The following is a 21,874-nucleotide window of genomic DNA, read 5'->3' as shown; positions in this document are numbered from 1 at the left end:
TGCCCGAAGGGCTATAAAATCAGACATATCCTTTGATATAACAATAACACTACTAGGTATGAATCCGAAGAGATTAAAAAAAAAAAAAGGAAAAGGACCTATATGTACAAAAATATTGAGAGCAGCTTTCTTTTCAGGGAAAAAAAATGGAAACTTAAGGGATGCTTGTCAATTGAGGAATGGCTGAATAACTGGTTTGTGATTATGATGGAATATTATTGTTCTATGGAAAAGGATGAGCAGGATGCTCTCAGAAGAGCCTGAAAAGTCCTCCATAAAGTCAAGCAAAGTAAAATGAAAAAAGCAAAGTAATAGTAATGTTCTGAGATGATCAGTATGAATGGCTTTGTTATTCTCAAATATATAATGATCCATGACTCTTCTGAAGGACTTAGAATGAAAAATTCTCTATTTACTCAGAGAAAGAATTGATTGTGCATGGACATGTGTGTGTCTGTCTCTCTCTCTCTCAATTTTTACTTTTTTTTCCCCATAGGGAGGCAGATTTATGTTTTCTTTCACAACATGATTTTTATGGAAATGATCTACATAACTTCCCATGTCTTTTCTTAATGGGGGAGTGGAGGGGGGGGTGGGAACAGGGATAAGGGAGAGAATCTAGAACTCAAAGTTTTAAAAACAAATTTAAAAACTGCTTTAAAGTGGGGCAAAATAAAAATATTAAAAAGACAAAAAAATCCAATTTCTGATTTTAAAAAATAATAATACTTGCCCCACAGTTATTTTAAAGAACAAATAGATTACAATATGTAAAGTGCTTTGTACATTTTAAAGAGATATATAAATGTTAACTATTTTTAAATGCTTATCATGTCATGTTAAGGCAAGGCAAGGCAAGGCAAGCTTTAAATGATAATGTGGAGCATGAATGCCTGTATAAGAAAACCTAACTCTTAAAGATTACCTGACAGAAATTTAAGAGAGCAGTGTTAACAATATCCTCTCAGTTCCTGGCCTGACAATGAAAGTTGAAGTACTCAGCTAGAAAAGCAATTCTAGATGAGGTACTATATTGACTAGAACTATAACTCCACTAAAATCACATTGCCTTTTGTTTACCTTAATCCACTGAATAAGAAAATGGCAAACTACTCAAGTACCCAATCAAAAAAACTCCACTATGGTCCTTGGTGTGAGGAAGAGTTGGACATAGCTAAACAAATGAACAACAAATTTCCATTAAAAAAAAAAACCTATTTTGTTGTTTAAATATCCAACAAAATTAAGTTCTACCATAACCTTAAATTTTTGATTCTCGTATCAAAAACTACCATATCAGAAAGCAAAGTATCTAATACCGTTTCTGAACTGATTATTAGGAGGCAACCTAAGCTAAAAAGAAAAACTACCCTATTTACATTACCAGGAAATCTTAAGTTATACTAAATACCTGGAAATTACTATCAGAAGAGAAAGAGGATTTTTTTAAAAAAGCATTTCTGAATGAAAAAAAAAGTACAAAGCTTCATGTTGCTGATGTAGAAATACTTCTAATATCTATAATTCCTTCTTTATGAGTTGTTATAGGAAGAAAAGGTCCTAAAGACATTGGCTCTCTCTCACTAGTAATTCTTCCTCAGGTAGGAGGTGAGGAAGTAATTAGGTGAGGAAGATTAAGAAAGGTGAGAAAGTGTACCAAAGATAATAAGAAAACAATAAAGACAGAAACTTAACTCTAAGTTCAGGCAAACAATGGGCAAAATCCATTCAAAATAATTCAAGGAATTCAAAAATAAATTCAAATTTGAAATATGAATCCAAAATAAATCGTTAGAAAAAAATTAAGAGATTTTCTCTGAAGTCTTTTATGAAAGACTGAGCAATAATTAAAAATTGGTGATAAAGGTCCAAATAATGCTCAAATATTTCCTCCACCACCTGAGTATAATTTATTTATTTAGAACTTGCTTTCTTCATTTACCATTTTTAATAACTATTATTAATGTTGTTATGGTCATCTGGGCTAAGAGACTTTTACACAAAAATGATGCTTCTGAAATGAACCAGAGAATAATAGAAGTTCCAAGGCAATAAAGACAAGTAAGACTAATTTAGAACTAATGTGATTTAGTATATACTTTTTTAAAAAGCTGCATGTAATGAGGCTTTTAGTTTCATATGAAATACTTTCTCTATTCTTTAAAAATGAAAATTTAAGATCTTTACAAAATCCTAAGGCCTACTTTTCCAAGGTGATTTTGTTTACTCCCCCCCTTTCACATACTGTACATTCCAGCCAAAAAGGTCTACTTCCTACTCCCCAAACTTTATGCTCCATCTCCTGCGTCTGTTTTTTAACAGATTACTCTACATGTGTGGAATGTAATTTTTCTTTACTACTTCTTTTTAGAATCTCTTAAGAGCTGCTGTGCTTTTCCTTTAGAAAACATTTTCTGATCCCTCAGTTTTTAATGTTCTTTTCCTCTTCAAATAATCATGTGCATATAGTTCTCTGTTTATATATTCTAACTCTTGTTAAATATAAAGTCCTTGACACTTCTTACTTTATATATTCAAGACACTTAAGCTTACAAATAATAGGAATTTAGTAAATGGTTGTTGGACTGTATTAGAACTGAGGGTATGTAACTTCAGAAAGAGAAGATAAGGGTAGAATCAAAAAGACTGACAACTATCTAGGAAGAAATTAATGTGGAGAAATGATTATTTCTGGAACCGTAGCACTTTGCTGCCTAGAAGTTGCAAAGAATAAAAATTAGACCTGAACTAAGGAAAAACTTCCAAACAATCACAACTATTCAAATGCTGAACTGGCTGTCTAGGGAGGTAGCAGTTGTCTACCTCATTAGAGATTAGAAAACTTTAAAGGAAATTTAACCACTTGTGCAATACATTGAAGAGGATATTTTTTATCTGGGGTAGGTTGAAATAGAGGGTAACTAACTGAGGAAATGCTGAAATTCTGTAATATGGGTGGGAAAGTTATTGGTATCAGATAACCATAACTACCTGCCTTGGCTCCTGATATGTGCCTCATAGTGATAAACAAGGTACCATTCCCATGGTGATGATTTGTCCTAATTTCAGACAAAGAATCTAGAAATAGGGGCAGCTAGGTGGCATAGGGGATAGAGTACCAGCCCTGAAGTCAGGAGGACCTGAGTTCAAATCAAATCAAATCAAATCAAATTTCAGACACTTAACACTCCAGAGCTGTGTGACCCTGAGCAAGTCACTTAACCCTAATTACCTCAGCCAAAAAAAAAAAAAAAAAAAAATCTAGAAATAAACAATTTCCTGAGTATAATTTGGAACTAACATCTACCTATAAGGTGATAATAGCAATCATTTTAATATCATTAATATTGTTTCTTAGATTTTTCTCAAAAATACATTTTGTTTGTGATTTAAAAAAACAACTTAAAACTTATTCATATTACTTGAGACATACATAACAATTTTTCTTAATTATTCATACACTCAGTTTAAACCTACAATATCTAGATGTTCCATAAAATGTCACAGTTAATTTTGGATTCTTAATTTCTAAATCATTATTGATTAGAGAAATGCAAATTAAAACAACTCTGAGATACCAGTTCATACCACTCAGAATAGCTAACATGACAGGAAAAGATAATGATAAATGTTAGAAGGGATGTGGGAAAACTGGGACACTAATGCATTGTTGGTAGAGTTGTGACTTCAATCATTCTGGAGAACAATTTGAACTATACCCAAAAGGTTATCAAACTTTGCATATCCTTTGATTTAGCAGTTTCTACTGGGTATGAATCCCACTGAGATCATAAAAAAAAAAAAAAAAAAAAAAAAAAGGAAAAGAATCCACATGAGCAAAAATGTTTATGGCAGCTGTTTTTGTAATGGCAAGGAACTGGAAACTGAGTGGAGGCCCATGAGTTGGGCAATAGCAGAATAAATTCTGGTATATGAATGCTATGGAATATTATTGTTCTGTAAGAAATAATCAACAGGATTATTTCAGAAAAGCCTGGAAGGAGTCACATGAACTAATTTTTGCTAAGTGAAATAAACAGAACCAACAAAACATTGTATACAATAAAAACAAGATTATGTGATGATCAACTGTGATGGACTTGGCTCTTTTCAACAATGAGGTGATTCAAGGCAATTACAATAGACTTGGGATAACAGAGAGAGCCATCTGCATCCAGAAAGAGTGAGAAAGAGAATTATGGGGACTAAACCGGAATCATAACAGTATTTTCACTTTTGTTGCTATTATTGTTTGCTTGTTTCTTTTCTTTATCATTTTTCTCCTTTTGATCTGATTTTTCTTGCACAGTAGGATAAATGTGGAAATATATTTAGGGGAGGAGTAAGGTAGAGAGGGAGGGAGAAAAATCTGGAATACAAGGTTTTCCAAGGGCAGATATTGAAACTATCTTTTGCAGGTATTTTGAAAAAAGCTATTATTATTTTTTTAAAGAAAAAAAAATACAAGCAGCGGGATGTTACAATAAACAAAATGCTGAACTTCGAAGAAAAAGAATTAAAAATCTGCCTTTGACATTAAATAAATATATGACCATGAGCAAGTCATTTGGCCTCTCTGAGATTACTTCTCCATTTGTAAAAATAAGATTATGATTTTTCTAGTACTTAAACTATAGGGTTAATGAAGGGCTTAAATGAAATAATGTATTTTATAAAAAGGTTTGTTAACTTTAAAATGCTATGTCAATTAATACTATAATTATTAAACTACTTACATAAGTATTGATAAAGAAATTTTGCCATTATAGAAAATTTTATAAATTATTGATATGAAAGTTACATTTGCCATCTAGATTATCATTTCTTGTAAAAAAAAGATTAATGGATTTCTAGTCTTACTGAAATATAGGTTATCATGATATGGCTTAAATATATATGTATATAAAAAGGATTCATTAACTTTCAAATGCTATGTCAATTAATATATAATTATTAATTTACTTAGCTAAGTATTGATAAAGATAATGTTCCATTTCAAGAAAATTTAGATACAAATAGTTGGATTAAGGTAGATGGCACAAATTGATTATCTACTGCCTCAAAAAGACCAAATCAGGTTAAATCTGACTGAAATGATAGTTTATCATATTCCCAAATATGTGACTACAAAAGAATCATAACTCAATTCGGCTCTTCAAGCTAATTATAATATGTATAATTTATTAGAATTAAGTCACATTTCATTAAGATACAAGAAAGATTAGTGTCTTCAAACTCCCTTGACTTGAAGTGATGAAGGTACCTCCTAATTTAAATCTCCCATCCATCTCCTTTCTTCCTAGCTTGTCCTATTCACTTGTCCTTTACTTATTTGCTGAGCATAATAATAATGATATAAAATGAAAACTCAAGGTTTATATTTTTTCATTAGAAATTCTTCTTAAGACTCCTTTAAATGCTAATATGATGAAGGCAATGCTCATCTAAAATAGAAAACCTTACATCACTCCTTTCTATTCAGTATTCTATCACTGTTCCTTTTTCAATTTGGAGCTATATAAAATATTAAACACCTCCATGACTCTAATGTATTATGTATAAAATTTTCTAACTTAAATGCTTTAATATTGATAATCAGAATGATCTTAAAAACAAAACTAAAACTCTTTTATCTTAGAAAGATCAACCTGTTCTATTTTATATTGACTTATATATAATATTTCATGACACATAATATATTAGTAGTATAAAATATCACTTTTTATAATATTGATAATCAAGATGATTTTAAAAGCAAATAATGTATTTATAATAGATATTTCTATATATATATATATATATATATATATATATATATATATATATATAAACACTTTTATGGGAAAGGGTTTTTAAAAATATTTCCTGTAAAAGAATTGGTTATTCTGAACAATACACCGATCCAAGACAATTCCATACGTCTCATGAGATATGTCTCAATGCTATTCACAGGGCATCTAAGTGGCATAGTGAATAGATAGAGCACCAGCCCCGAAATCAGTTCAAATCTGGTCTCAGACACTTAATACTTCCTAGCTGTGTAACCCTGGGTAAGTCACTTAACCCCAATTGCCTCAAGGAAAAAATGCTATTCACCTTCAGAGAGAGAAAAAAAACTGATAAATTCTTTTTTTATATATGCTAGACTTTCTATTTATTTTTTAAGTTTTCATTTTCAAAACACATGCATATATAGTTTAACATTTACCCTCGCAAAACCATGTGTTTCAAATTTTTTCTTCCTTCCTCCCCCCCATCCCTCCCCTAATTGACAAATAATCCAATATATGTTAAACATATGCAATTTTTCTATACATATTTCCACAATTATCATGCTGCACAAAAATATCAGATTAAAAAGGAAAAAATGAGAAAGAAAACAAATTGCAAGCAAACAGCAACAAAAAGAGTGAAAATACTATTCTGTGATCTTCACACTTAGTTCCCACAGACCTCTGACTACAGATGGCTCTCTCCATCACAAGACCACTGGAACTAGACTGAATCACCTTGCTGTTAAAAAGACTCACATCTATCAGAATTGATTATCACATAATCATCTTGTTGCCGCATATGTTTACTTGGTTCTACTCATTTCATTTAGCACCAGTTCCCATAAGTCTCTCCGGGCCTTTTTGAAGTCATCTTTCTTGATCATTTCTTACAGAATAATAATATTCCATAACATTCATATACCATAATTTATTCAGCCATTCTTCAATTGATGAGCATCCAATTCAGTTTCCAAACTGATAAATTCTTGAGAGTAATATGAAATGAACTTTTCTTATCTTTTTTATATTTTATTGGTTTTTTTGTGATATGAATAATAGGGAAATATGTTTTGTATGATTTCACATGTATAATTTTGCCTGTCTTCTCAGTGGGGAAAAGGTGAGAAGTGAGAGAATCTGGAACTCAAAATTTAAAAAGAAAATATTAAAAATAAGTTAATCATTTTGTTTAAAAAAATAGGTATGTTTTCTTCTACAAAGGTAAGCGTTTTTATTTTTGGTAGGAAACAAAAAATAGACAACAAATACTTCTATATTCTCCTCAATTATATGAGTAAAAAGATGTCACAGACTCTTGAAAATCATCTTTCTTTTTTAAATAACTTTTAAGAGCTTTATATTTTTAATGAGAAAAAAAGGCTTAATTTCCTTTCTACTCTTCATCTCTGAGAATTACAGAAAAACACATTCCTGATATAAATATGTATTGTCAAACAAAAAAATTTTCACACTGGACATTCAAGGGGAAAAAAAAGCTCATTTCATATTCTGTGTCCTCTACTATCTCTATTAGTAAGTGGGATACCATATTTCATCCTTAGTTCTCTAGAATTATTGTTGATCATTACCACTGAGCAGAGTTCCTAATTATTTCAAAGTTGTTGTTTAGTTGTTTTTATTATCATCATCACATAAATTGTTGTCTTAGTTCAGTTCATTTTACTTTTTGTTTTTGTTTTGTTGCTGAGGCAATTGGGATTAAGTGACTTGCCCAGGGTTCACACAGCTAGGAAGTGTTAAGTGTCTGAGGCCACATTTGAACTCAGGTCCTCCTAACTTCAGGACTGGTGCTTTATCCACTGTGCCACCTAGCTACCCCCTTCATTTTACTTTTTAATCAGCTTGCACAAGTCTTCCCAGGCTTATCTGAAACCATCTCATTCATCATTTCTTACAGTACATTAATGTACCGTATTTTTTTTATGGGCATTTATGGGCATTCTTTCAGATATCATTTCTTTTATATACCTGAAAAGACTATCAATGATTTTGTGCATCCTTAAGAATTTGTCCTATTTTGGATTAATCTCTCTTAATTTATATTCCTAATTTCCCCGTTCTCTCTTTCTTCTCTGTTGAGTGAACTCACTGCCTTTGTACATGTGTATATACTTGTGTGTGTTCTTTCTTCCTCTGATCAGCTCAGATGATACTCACAATTAAAGTATCAAATGCTCCTTTAATCCCTTTCTCTACATTTGTATAGATGTCTACTTGCACACGCTGAGATAATTTTCCCTATTCTTTATCTTCTTCCCTCTTCCACTCTTGATCACTCCTGGATATTTTCTATTTAAAAATCTCCCATGACCCCCACTGCATTCAGAGATGGCATTTATATTACCTTCCAATATTTTGAATGTAGGCAGTTTATCTCTGTTAACTCTTTATGATTGTTCATCTGTGTTTGCCTTTTTAATGATTTCCTTAACTCTTGTGGTTGAACTTAATAGTTGTTAGATAGCTCAGGTCTTTTCATCTGGAATGCTTGAAAGTCCTCTATTTTATTAAAGATCTACATTTTTCTTTGTAGGATATTATGCTGTTTTGTGAGTTAATTTATCGCTCTAAACTTATATATCTTTTGCCTTCTGGAATATCTTATTCCAAGTTCTACATTCCTTAAAGGATTGGTTGCTAAATCATGTGTGATTCTTACTGATTTCTCATATGTGAATTATTCCTTTCTAGTTGTTAGCTGTTTTTTTCTTTAACCTTGAAGATTTGGGTTTGGACTGTGTTTTTGAGTAGTTTTCATTTAGGAGTTTCTTTTAGGAATAAACTGAGATATTTCATACCTCTACTTTGCACTCTAGTTCTAAGAAATCTGGACTGCTTTCTTTTATGATGTCGAAGCTAAAGCTAATTTTTGATAGTTCAAATAGTCTAAGGATTTTAAAATTTTTTTCTTCTCAATCTGTTTTCCAGATGAGTTGTTTCTGGTATGAGGTATTTAACATGTTCTTTTTTTCTTCACTCTGGACTTTTTCTTAATGGTTCTCTTTTTTTTCCATGGAGTGACTAAATACTTATTTTCAGGAAATTTGTTGCTTGTGCAAGATTGTGTACCTTTTGAGGTACCAAGCTATTAATTCCTTTTCTATTCTTTCTTCCACAGCTCTTCTTCCATTTTTTATAAACATTCTCCTGAGTTGTGAGCCACACTACTCCTGGTGCTTGCTTGTGAACTTGCTCCTCTCTTCGCCCACTGTTTGGGTCTACAACTGTTATGGGAGCAACCTGCTGGTAGCTGCTGAGTGTTACAGGACCACCTGCTAGTGGCTGCTGGGGATCTAACTGACCAACAGAATAGATCCCTTCATGTGGAGAGGATGGTAACAATATAAGGAGGAGACTGAGAGGCAGTTCTCTGACCTCTCCACTGAGAGACAGTTGCATTCTCTGACTTCTCTCCTCTTCTCTCTTCCCTCCAACTTATTTCATTCCTAATCCACAAGCAACATCTGCATCAGTAAAGACTGAGTCGCAGTTTTGAACAAGCATTTTCCCTTTGTACAAAATCCAAATTAGTTTCTTTCTGCATTATATTGTCATTTTATTTTTCCCATGGGGGGAAAAAACATAATATATGTAAAAATCACCCAGAAGGAACATAAGACACTTCAAGGACAGTTGTTTGGAGCACTTAAATGGTTTAAGTAGATAATTACCTCTTTTATAACACAAAGGACTACAGGAAAGCCTGTCTGTATAGCCAGATTTTCTGAGTCACAGACTTCTAGAAACAAAAGAGGCATTCTTGAGCAATGCCAGTCTTAGAGAGTGCTAGGACTCAGCCTTCTAAAGAGAGGAGAAGGAATTCCAGGGCCAATGCAACCTCATGGAGAGAAGAGAAACTGATGATCTAGCCTTGCGATGAGAGAACATGGATTTCCTGTGTAAGAAGTTTTTTATAAGCTTAGCACAAAGGAGTAGCCCCAAACCACATTAGTTTAAGTCAATCAACTAATAATCAATAAATCCACAACATGACAAAATAAGCAATTTATCCTGGAGAGATGAGACCAAGGATATCCTCAGTGAAGTATTGTTGAATACAGTAAATATCAAAAAGACAGTATAAATAATCCCAAATAAAAGCTCATTACTTTGTAATTTCATTAAATTGATCAGGAAACTGATCAACTGAACAATTCCCTATATCTATATACTTTGCATCACTTTATACATTTGTCACCCATTCATTCAACACTCTACTTATTAATGTCATAAACTCTTCTTTGTTAAAGGACAGTTTTAGATCGCACACCCACAGTAGTTAGGAGTGATAGATCTGCAATCAGGAATTTTCATCTTACTGATTTCAAACCTGATCTCAAACATTACTAGCTATGAGACCCTGGGCAACTCACTTAATCCTGTTTGCTTCAATTTCCTCATTTATAAAATGAGCTGGAGAAGAAAATAACAAAGTGATCCAGTATCTTTGCCAAGAAATCCCAAATAGGGTCAGGAAGAACTAGACAGGACTGAAAAGGACCGAACAACAAAAAATCTTTTATTAACATATGATTTGGGTTTTACAAAAGAGGTAATTATCTACTTTCTTAAATCATTTAAGTGCTCACAACTGTCCTTGAAGTGTCTTATGTTCCTTCTGGGTGATTTTTACATATATTGTAGAACTGTTATGTTTTTTTTTTTCCCCTCATGGGAAAAATAAAATGACAATATAATGCAGAAAGAAGCCAATTTGGATTTTGTACAAAGAGAAAATGCTTGTTCAAAACATTATGGTTTACTGATTTGGATAAAATCTGGAAAGAATAATGAGAAGATGATTAGATAGAGTGAAATTAGATTGATCCCTTATTTCCTGTATATTTCTACTACAATGGAAAAAGCAAAACTTCAATAAACAATCATATGATGGATTATGGGTGGCCCAAAAGTATACCTGAAGAAAGATTGATAATGATATCCAAAGAAAATCAGTTACATTCTTTAAGGAAATATAAACTGTAATAAATAAATATTTCTTCAACCAAGAAATTTTTTTAAAAATCTGGAATCTTTAATCATATTAGAGCTCTGAATAAACACAAATAAGAAAATAAATGATGATTTTTTTTTTCCTTTAGAGGAAAAATGACAATTTGGTGGGAAGAGTAGTAGATCTAGAATCAGGAAACTGGGATACACATCTCAGTTTTACCATTATTTCTTCACTGTATGTACTTGGGGGAATTACCATTATTTGAGGACCTATACTTTCTTCATCTGTAACAGAGAATTAAATTAGATGTCCTCTCAAATTGCTCTGAACTTGCTGAAACTCTGATTCTTCATGTAAAATAAGTAATATTGGAAAGGAAAGTAGAGTAACCTCAGCAGTGCTATAATTTGGCTTTTAGTTTAAAAATCAGGTCTCTTATTTCTAAATCAATACATAATAATGATAAATGTGTAAATTTATTTAGAATTGCACATGTTTAACCTATATTGGATTACTTGCTGTCTAGGGGAGAAAGGAGAAAGGGAGAGAAGAAATTTGGAACACAGGATTTTCCAAGGATGAATGTTGAAAACTATTTTTGCATGTATTTTGAAAATAAAAAGCTATTATTAAAAACAATAAATAAATAACTTTATATTGTATTATTTACACAATATTGCAATCACACTGCATCTTAGATGAAGTATCACTTTTCATCCCTTATTTTGCTATAATTGCTTTTTGTATCCTGTTGAAGTAATTGAACAATGTAATATTTTAAAAATACTATTAGATACTTTACCAGTATAAATATCTTTAACCTGAATAGTCTTATTGAATTATCATTGCCAGACATACCACTAATTACTACAAAGCTTGTATCCTGACAAGCTTTCTAGTTGGCAGAGTGAAAGAATAGCATTCCAACATTCTTGAATACTAATGCTGGCACAAAAAGTCATAACAATAAGATCTTTCAGTTAGATATTTCAACCATAAAAATTCTGTTTTGAGCTTTGATACAGGATTGGCCCATTAATCATTCCTTTTTTTTAAATGGAAAATAAAAGTTGATTTTTCTTAAGGGAAAATAGAAGTTGATCCTTCACACTAGATTATAAATAAATGACAATCTTTTTCAGAAATTTAATTTTCTTATCTATAAAATGGGCATAAAATATTTGTTTTCACACAAGATTTTTTTTTAATACTATAAACTTTAAAGTTCTATAAATGTGATTTATTGTTGTTTTATACACAACTATTAGGGGAAAGGGGATAGGAAGTAGAAACATCAGCAGTGATTTTCCTGATGTTGAAAACAGTGATGAGAAAATTCCCTCTATCAATGCAATGTATCCTATAGTTTAGAGAGTTTCAAAAGTACTTGGAAGAATTTGAACATAGGTCATTCTGTTCTGTGTCTATGTCCTATTCTCTATGCTATATTGCCTCTCATACAAATATTAATTTTGTACAAGTCAATGTTATAAATATACTGATACTGCATTATGTTTAATAATGCAGATCACTATTCTATGAGGTCACATTTTACATAAACATGAGGTCAGTTTTAAGTAAAATCTAAGTATAAAATTAGTTTTAGTGTTAGCCAAATTCTAAAACACGAGATCAAGGAGAAAATATTATGAGCAACAACAACAAAAACCAATTCAAATATGGTGGAGCTACAATCGTAATCACACAAGATCAAGCATCAACTACATTTTTAAAAAATAGGTCTTGGAACATTATATATTGAACAGCAAAGTTAAGCATAATCCTGAACAGGAGTGGGGAGTGGGGAAAGACGTGTCAGACTTTCAGGATTTTCTTGTAAAAAGACTTGAACTTAATAGAAAATCTGATAAATAAGATTCAAGAGAAATATATGGTAAACATCAAAGACTAATTTCAAGGGACTCATTAAAGACAAACTGTTCAATTTCTATGTATAAAAATATAAACCATTAGTACTAATTGTCGTTAATAATTAGGTAGTTCAAAAAAAGATTTGACTAGAGCTGAGTATGATGTTATTCTAAAAAGGAAAACTATGTAGGAAATGGTAAAAAAAATAATAATAATAATTATATTATAGAAATGAAGTGTAAGAGTAAGAACTGACACAGGAACTGGTCAGTAGGAAGAAGGCTGGTAGTTCTGGAATCCTACTCACATCAGAAATAGGTTAAAGAGAGAACAATACACACATATATGTATAAAAAGTCTAAATTTATGAGAAAATAAGAAGGGGAAGAAATAGGGTAAGGTGGAGAGATACAGAAAGGTATGTAGATTAAAAGAAATGGGACTAAAAAGGCGGGGGGAAGAAGTAGAGGGGGAGGATAAGTAATCCCTACCTTGGAGGTGGGGGAGGTTAAGTAATAGAAAGGCAAGATAAAGCAGAAAAGTCTTCAGGGATAGGAAATAAGAGACACAAACATAATAACAATGATCATCAGGAACAAAATTTATTAAGAAAAAAAGCCAGAGTAATAATCATTTATCTCAAAGTTAAAGCTAAAATATTTTAAATCAAAAAAGAAAGATAGGGAAATTGAACTATGTGTCAGCTATATTAATCAATATTGTATTAGAATATTTAAATAACCAGATGGTTGGGATATTACTGGAGTATAGAAAATGAGGAGTTGGTGGATTTAGAAAAATATGTAGAAACTTAGACTTATGGAGGATAATGTTATCCATCTTCAGAGAAACTAAAGACAAAAAAGCATACTGCTGTGTTACGTAGATGTATATGTGTAAATATGTATATGATTATAGATATCTATCTATCTATCTATATATATATAACATGACTGTGTATATGTATGTATATGTATCTATCTGTATTTAATTATAGTTTTCTTGAGGGACATGGGGGAAGGAAGAAATAGGGTAAAAAGAATAAAGTAAAAAATACATAGCAGAGAACAAAAGAAAACAGAAAAGATGGATAGATCTGAACAACATGTATAGTATTTACTATATACACTTCTTTGAAATGGATATTTATCATTTCATATTTTGAATTCTCTCGTTTCACGCACATGACAATTTTCTCTTTTCTGTATTTGTTTTAAATAAATACATTTTTAAATCTGTATGCAAATAAATATACTGAAATATCATATATATTATAATATACATTTGATATTATATATCTGTATAATAATTCAGGCCACTATTCTATGTCATATAAATGAAGTCAATTTTAAGTAAAATGTAATTATAAAATTAGTTTAGAGTTTCATAATTTGACATTTCAATTATGAACCAAATATTTCACAATTTTGAAGAGTTGTGGAACAAAATTTTACCTATCACCATTTTTTAACAATCTTTCATGTGAAGCAAATATAAGCACCCCAGATCTTCATAATGTTTGAAATCTAAGAATTGAAGTATCCATAAATGTGGTAATATTAAGGTTGAATAAAAAACTAGCACTTTGTGACACCAATTACAAGACTTAAGTAATAAAAAATTATTTTTTTCTCCTATCATAAAATGTCAATTTCGGAATATAAAATGTTGATGTAAAAATGCTTAAACATCTAACAGGAAAAAGGAGTAGCAAATTCATTACTATATTTATATTTCTGTCAACTATAACTGTCTGAACTAAATTCTTCTCCATAGATTACTGTTATTATCATCATTAATTATAAAGGGAAAATGTTTTGTTTTCCATAAATATGTTTAAATTTCATATAACTTGTATTTTATTTTGATTCATTCTATCATTTTAAAATTCTGATATATGCAAATAAGGCCTTACTTAAAGATCTAAATTAAGTCACAAGTACTTATTCTTCACTACTATAAGCAAACCCTTGATTTTTAGTTTTTCCTGATGCAGATAATAGCCTCTAACCTTCAGCTATAATTTAAATGCCATACCAAGTCATAGTTATACATGTTGGAGGGAAATATGGAATATCATAAATAAAGCGTATCAATACTTCTGGGTAGTACGCTTATCAGCCAATTTGACAATCTTGGTAAAAGCTGCTTTCCATGACAATAAATTCTAAAACACTTTGCATTTTTTGGCACAATACATTGGCTTAATACATTTTTTTTTTAAATGAAGGATATCTACAAAAGAAAACTCTCAGAGTAAAGCAGTCTAATAAATCAGCAATTTGAGAAGAAAAGAATGAAATTAAAAATAAGGAAATAATAAGGAAAAGAAATTGGGAAAGTAGGAAAGCCATTCTCTTTCCTTTTCCTAGAAAGCAGCATAGAAGTTAGAGATGGGTTTAACTTTACAACAGCATCTAGTCCATTTCCCTGACTCTACAAAAGAAAATACTGAAGCCCAGACAGCAAGTAACTTCTGTAAGATAAAAAAGGTAATGAAGAATACAACTCAGGATTTGAGTTCAACTTCTTCCAAACTAAATCCACTGCCTTTTACCACAATATCAATAAGCAAGCATAAGAAACATATTTGTAAGGATATATCTAGTAATGACATGTAAATCTACAAATAAGAAATATTTATCATGTAAGAAATATCAAATAAAACCATCTATATCTTCTTTATTAAATTTGGTTTTGAAGGAAATTTAATAATCATTTGACATGAGATGATGCAGTATGTGCTTTGTTTCCAGAAAAAAATGACTTTTCTGAAAGCAGATAACACCATGTTGTTCAGACCCTCAACATCAGTTTTAAGAAAGATTAATTATTTTGTAAAATAAGCCAACTTGTTTTAGTGAGATGAACAAAATTTATCCATGTTTCTATATTTCTAAAATGTCAAATAAACCACAATTTATTGCTCCTCAGAATGTAGTTTCAATTATTCTAATTATTACAATCTTGGATGTTAATCAACTACTTTTTTCTTTTTAAAGTCTTCCAAACAGAAAAAAAAAGTACAATGATTTAAGTATAAATTACATACCTTGGCCTCCGAAATGCTAGGCCATATTGCTGGCAAGCTAATCCCACTGTGGGAGTATAAACAATAGGCATGAATTTCTCAATGTCAGAAGTCAGCACTCTGTAGAAAAGTTTTTCATTTTCATCTTGAAGACCCATTAAAAGAAGATATCTGTGGGGAATGAAACATAATTAGATCCAGATCCTAATACACCTAAATGTTAATCATAAAGCAGTTGTCCAGAAATCTAATTAAACTATTTCTTAAAGCAAACACATATACTTTCTTAAAATTAGAGTGCTATTATGTCCAAATACTCATTAGCAATCTATCATCTAACAAAATATGGGCTGAGTAAAGGATTGTAAAACTGAGCTAGGTATCAGACAAGCTAAAATTATTGCCAAAGTGACACATAGCTTAAATATTAAAGGTACTTTAGCAGTATTATTTCTGCCTTCGCATCAGCCTGTCTTAATTCTCTGTGCTTCAGAAACAGGTGGATTATGTGTCCATATTCTTCGCCTCAATTGCTCTCTAGCTTTAATCACTGAATGGAGCAGCCTCAGTCAAACTGAGATCTGTTACAGATCTTAGCTTAAAAAGGCCCAGGTCTCCCTGGCATCCTGGGCCATCTCCAAACCTCCTGATCTATATCTGGCCTCTGGACCCAGGTGGCTCTGGAAGGGAAAATGAGGGAGGAGACCTTGCACAGCCCTCCCTCACTTAAATCCCCTTCCTGACATCATGGTCCTCTTTGAGAACAAAGGACAAACAACCTCTGATTATGTGTTAAGAACTGTATATTAGGTATAGTAGATACAAAGAAATAATTTTCCAGTAATTCCCACATGGAAAAAGTAACATAAAAAAATTAATACATGGAAGACTTCCTGCAGGCAGAACCAGTCTTCACTGAATGGACAATCCCCTGGAAAATGTAGTTTTAGGCCTCCACAGACAAAGAATGACTGGAGAGAAAGGGTAGAGAAAAGTCAACCATTGGAAATATGAAACTGACAGTGGGAGGAAGGGGTCCAGCTAGTCAGTCACCTAAGCGTCTAACTAGATACTAACAGGGAGACCACTCTTAACAGCAGCAGGGACAGGGCAGGAACTGGGAGGTGGTTTCCCTTCCCAGGCAACACCAAATTAAAAAAAAAGAATGAGAATTAGCAGGGAGATAATAAGAATCATTGTTGCAATTCCAATCAAGGAAACAGGTTACAATTTAAAGAAATTAAAAAATTAAAATCTATCTGACTTCCCTCTGACCACCAGTAGAGGTAGCCCTTATCCTTTTGCCTTCTTCTTTAGTGTCTCACTGAGGCAACCCAAAAATCACTGGGGCTGCCTGAGGGTTCCCATGGCTTGGATGGAATGGGAATCACTAACCCAATTTCCTTTTGGTAAAGATGGAAGATTTCCATCCCTGATCATCCCTTCTTTCTACTGCTATCTAAGGTCCTACCCGAGTCTTGCCAAATATGCCTGAATCCTTAGGAAATGTAGGATTTTTGATGTGCTATGTAATATACCTTTCTTTTATGTAACAAAGGGTGAGATTGTCGAGGACACAGACTCTACACACACACACACACACACACACACACACATCCTATTCTATTTGTTCCTAAATCTTAACAGTTTTTGACATATTGTAAATGTTTAATAAATATTTTTTAAAATACAATTTTATTAATATTTTGTTTTTACATACATCATCAAAATTCTCTGGTTATCTCTTTTCCCTCTCTGAGAGCCATCCCATATAATAAACAACATTTTTAAAGGAGAAGAAAAAAATTGGCAAAAAATTATCAATATTGGAAATATTAGAAAAATCTGAAATATTCCACATCTACTTTGGGGCTTTGCTTGGTTTTTATAACTTTCAATATTAACTTTTAATTATTTTGTGGTGGTTTTTTGCATTTACACTGTTGAGGTCATTGTGTATACTGTTTTCTTGGCTCTGACTACTGTATTAGTTCATGTAATACATCTTTGAATCCATTATATTCCACACTTCTTGCAGCAAAGTAATATTCCATTTAGATTCACATATCACAATTTGTTTAGACATTCTTTGGTCTGTAGATATATACCTTGTGTTTCCAGGGTTTTTTTTTTTTTTGTTGTTGTTGTTGTTGTTGTTGTTGTATTTTATTTTCTATTTTTTAAAAAAGCACTGCTATAATATTACAATGTATATGGAGCCTTTATTTTTATCAAAGACCTCCTTTGGGTATGTACCTAGTAGTAGAATCTCTGAATCAAAAAGCATAGACATTTTCATCACTTTTTCTATAATAGATGTACTGATTCACTAGTTCAAAAATGAATTAGGGTGCCTTCAATAATGATTATACTTATCTTTTTTCTTCTTTGACAATTTGCAAGGTATAGGGTGAAATCTCAGAATTCTTTTGCTTGCATTTCTCTTATTTCTGATGTGGGACATTCCTTAACAGAACTGTTAATAGTTTGTCCTTCTTTGGAACACATCATATCTTTGGACCACTTAATAGTTTGTCCTTCTTTGGAACACATCATATCTTTGGACCACTTATCTACTGAACAGTGATTTTTTTTTTTGTCATTTATAGAGTAGTTAACACACACACACACACACACACACACACACACATATCTAAGATAGCAAACCCTCATCTGAAAACTTGAATGCTAATATTTTTCCCCATTCAATTATTTTCTTCTTTAACCCAGATGCATTCCTTTTGTTTGCATTGAAACTTGAAATTTCCATGTAATCAAAATTATCTATTTTATCTTTTTGTAATTGCTCTATTTCTTATTGAAAGTATATGATCTGCTTTTCTTCTAGATTTTTATGGGATGATATTTAATATTAAAATTACATTTGTCTTTTGATTTGTGGAATGTGGCATAAGATGATAATGGTGCCTAATTTTTATGGGATTACTTTCTAGTTTTTCCAGAAGTTTTTATTAAATACAAAATTCTTTCTTAAGTAATTTATGTTTTATGGTTGTTGAATCCTGAATTAGTGAGTTCTGGGGTTTTGTTACTTTCTTATTCAATCTGTTCCACTGATCTACTTCTCTATCTGTTAACCAATACCAAATGGTTTGGAAGTGCTTTTCCCCTTTCACTTATACCTCCCTCTTAACCAGGAGCATAATCCGGGAGCCAGTCACTCAATATTTCATTATATTGTTAAAAGATCACAAAAAGAGAACTTTTAAAAGAAAATTGTGGGACATTTCAAACTTCCCACTCTCATCATCCACTCCAGACAAAAAGAGCTTCCACTATTATTATAACTATGGAATAAAAGAACCATGAGAGGTAGTACTGATCAAGATTTTCCTCCTTTTCCCTAAATTTTTATTGACATTTAATATTTAATATACAAAATCTCTCTTTCACCTCCCCCTTGTTGAGAGCTATTCCTTATGAGATAATAGGAAAAAATGGAAGGGGGGGTGTAACTATTCAACAAAACCAACCAACTCACCAAGTAAATCTGATTTTACAGGCAGTATTATACCCATTGTCCCCCTTCCCCACTGCAAAGAAGGGAAGGAGATTATTTCTTCCATGGGGCCAAACCAAGTCATTATAGTATCACAGAATTCAGTTTAGATTTATTATTACTGTTCTGTCTGTTTTCTTCATTTATACCATTGCAGTCATTATTCATTTTATTTCTATTTGCATTATTTTGCACCACTTCAACATCTATTTTAACATTTCTTTGAGTTCATTTCCAACATTTCCTACAGAACAATGATATTCCATTTCATTCACTTACCAAAATTTGTTTAATAATCAATAGAATTATCATGTTTCTAGCTATTTGCTACTAAGCAAAAGTAAATAATATGTCACATTATATAAAATAATATAATAAATATTTTAATGTATATAATGATATCCTTTTTTCAATGACTTCATTGGGATATGTGCCCAGCAAGGAGAGCTGAATCAAAGGACATAAACACTGTTCTATTTTGCCTTCTAGAATAGCTGGTCCAATTCACAGTTCTACCAATCTTCCTTTGAGAAATGTTTGTTTACAACCTTTAACCACTTATCCACTAGGAAAGGGCCCTATAAATCATGGATACAGAAGAACCTTTCTCAAACTTCACCAAAAAAAAAAATCCTTACATCCTTAAAACCAATATTCTCAAAGGAAAATACAGAAGGTTTCTCAGCTCTTACAACAGTTGACCAAAGATTCTTTGATCAGTTCCCTGAAATGTTAGCAAAACCACTAGGTGTCACTGTGATTCCCTTTAGTCCAGCTGACAATACATTCCCCACTCCACCATATCCAGGGGAAGAAATTGGAGTAAAATTCCCCCAAAACTTGAGCCAGCTGAAGGTAGGGCTTCTACCTCAAACCACTTCTCCCTTAGATTTCCCTACTCAGAGAATAGCAGAAGAAAAAGCATTAGCCCCAAGCTCCCATGGGTTGCATTCATTCTTCTAGGGAGCCATGACTGCATTTTAAGAACTTCTTTTTGGAAGGCCAGGTGTGGTCATTGTCATGATACAGCCTTTGGTTTTGAAAGATTATGGATGGGTGCGTAGTGCAGCATGTGCTATTGGGCATGGTTGGTATATTGGTTAGTTTTAGTAAATTTTTTTTAAAATCTTAATTATAAGGGAAGACTCAGTGAATGGGAAAGGGAGAAGAACAGAAGGACATATTCAGAAATGAGTGCGATACAAAAATAAAAAAATAACATTGAAACATATTTTTTAAAGATTAAAAACTATAATATAAAGACAAAATTTAAACAACATACCTCAACAGCAAAAAGATAAAGGTTAAAAAAAGAAAAGGGAAGATATTTAAAATTCACAAGATTATCAAGGATTATGCATAGAGAGTGCATATGCACTAAGAATACATCTTTTTGCATTTTGCACTTAAAGCTGTTTTAAAATATGACTCCAAACTATCTTTCCAGATTGATTTCATATTATTCTCTACAGGCTCACTCCATTCCAGTCAAATTTTTCCCTCTCCCTCTCCAGACAGATAGCTGTGCTCTTTACTAGTCTCACTTCACCTCTTAGAATACCTACTCTCCTCTAAGAATTAACTAAGTAGCCACTTTCCATACTAAACCTAATGATTCCTTACTCTTCTCCTTTCCCACTTCAAATGACTTTTTATTTATTTTTTACATATTTTATATCTCCATATCTATGTATGTGTTATTTCCACCTCGCAGAGGATAATTTTATTTCTGTCTCCATATTCACAGTAAATAGCACATTTGTTATTGCATCATTTCAGTCATGTCCGCATTTGGTGTTTTCTTGGCAAAGATATTGGATTGGTTTAACATTTTCTTCTCCAACTCATTTTACAGATGAAGAAACCATAAAGGTGCTTAATACCTTAATAATTTTTTATTGGATCAAAACTGAATGGGCAAAATACTAGAACTTCAGGGCACCCTTTGAAGCTGGAAAAAATTAAGTTTGAATGAATATAATCAAATATTTTATTATGTAATAAATAATAAAACTATGGAATAAGTTTATTAAATAGAGATATTTATTTAAGATAAGTTTATTTAAGAGTTTAAGAGACAACCTGAAAAATGCATGCATACATAAAATATGTATCATAAAACATATTAGCCATTAATCAATAGATGGAAAGAACTTTAAAAATTATCTATTTCAACATCCTCATTTCAGAGATGAGGAAACTGGTGCAAAGCTCATCTTGTCCAAGGTCAGACTGACACTATGTGGCAAGGGAAGAATAAGTTTAGTGTCTTTCCACTATACAATACTGCTAGCAGACAGCAGTGATGATTTGGGATTGGCTTCCTTCTGTAAAACGTCCAGTGATATCACTGTCAGAGATAATATATTAACCAAAGGTAATTTTTTTGCACTTATTGGATGATAAAGACACTGGTATTATCATAATCCAATGCTCCCTTCTATCTCCTCTATAATCGGTGCAATTATTCCCTTCAACAATGCAGTTTATAAGTCATTTATATATACTCCATGCTATCCAACTCTCATAAATGTCTTCCCAAAACTTTGCCCCAGAGGATTAAGCTGATCACAAGCACCTAAGTGTCTGCTATGTGCTGAGCACTCTGCTATGTGATGTTGATAGAAAGAAAAACAGAAAACAGTTCTTAATCTCAAGGGGTTCATAGTTTAACGTGGGAGATGGTGTGCAAAAAAAAA

At 31.8% G+C, this 21,874-nt stretch overlaps 1 protein-coding gene across 1 annotated transcript in view; it reads right to left on the bottom strand.

Moving 5' to 3' along the window:
• ME1 (malic enzyme 1) overlaps positions 1-21,874 on the bottom strand; it is a 238,082-nt gene that overhangs the window by 170,643 nt on the left and 45,565 nt on the right. Inside the window, 1 exon segment of the mRNA XM_031964580.1 lies at positions 15,677-15,826. Within this exon segment, the coding sequence (XP_031820440.1) occupies positions 15,677-15,826 (150 nt within the window).

Source organism: Sarcophilus harrisii, chromosome 4, assembly GCF_902635505.1.
Source record: "Sarcophilus harrisii chromosome 4, mSarHar1.11, whole genome shotgun sequence".
Lineage (NCBI taxonomy): Eukaryota > Metazoa > Chordata > Mammalia > Dasyuromorphia > Dasyuridae > Sarcophilus > Sarcophilus harrisii.
The sequence above is the reverse complement of the archived record's forward strand: the minus strand, read 5'-3'. Positions and strand labels throughout refer to the sequence as shown.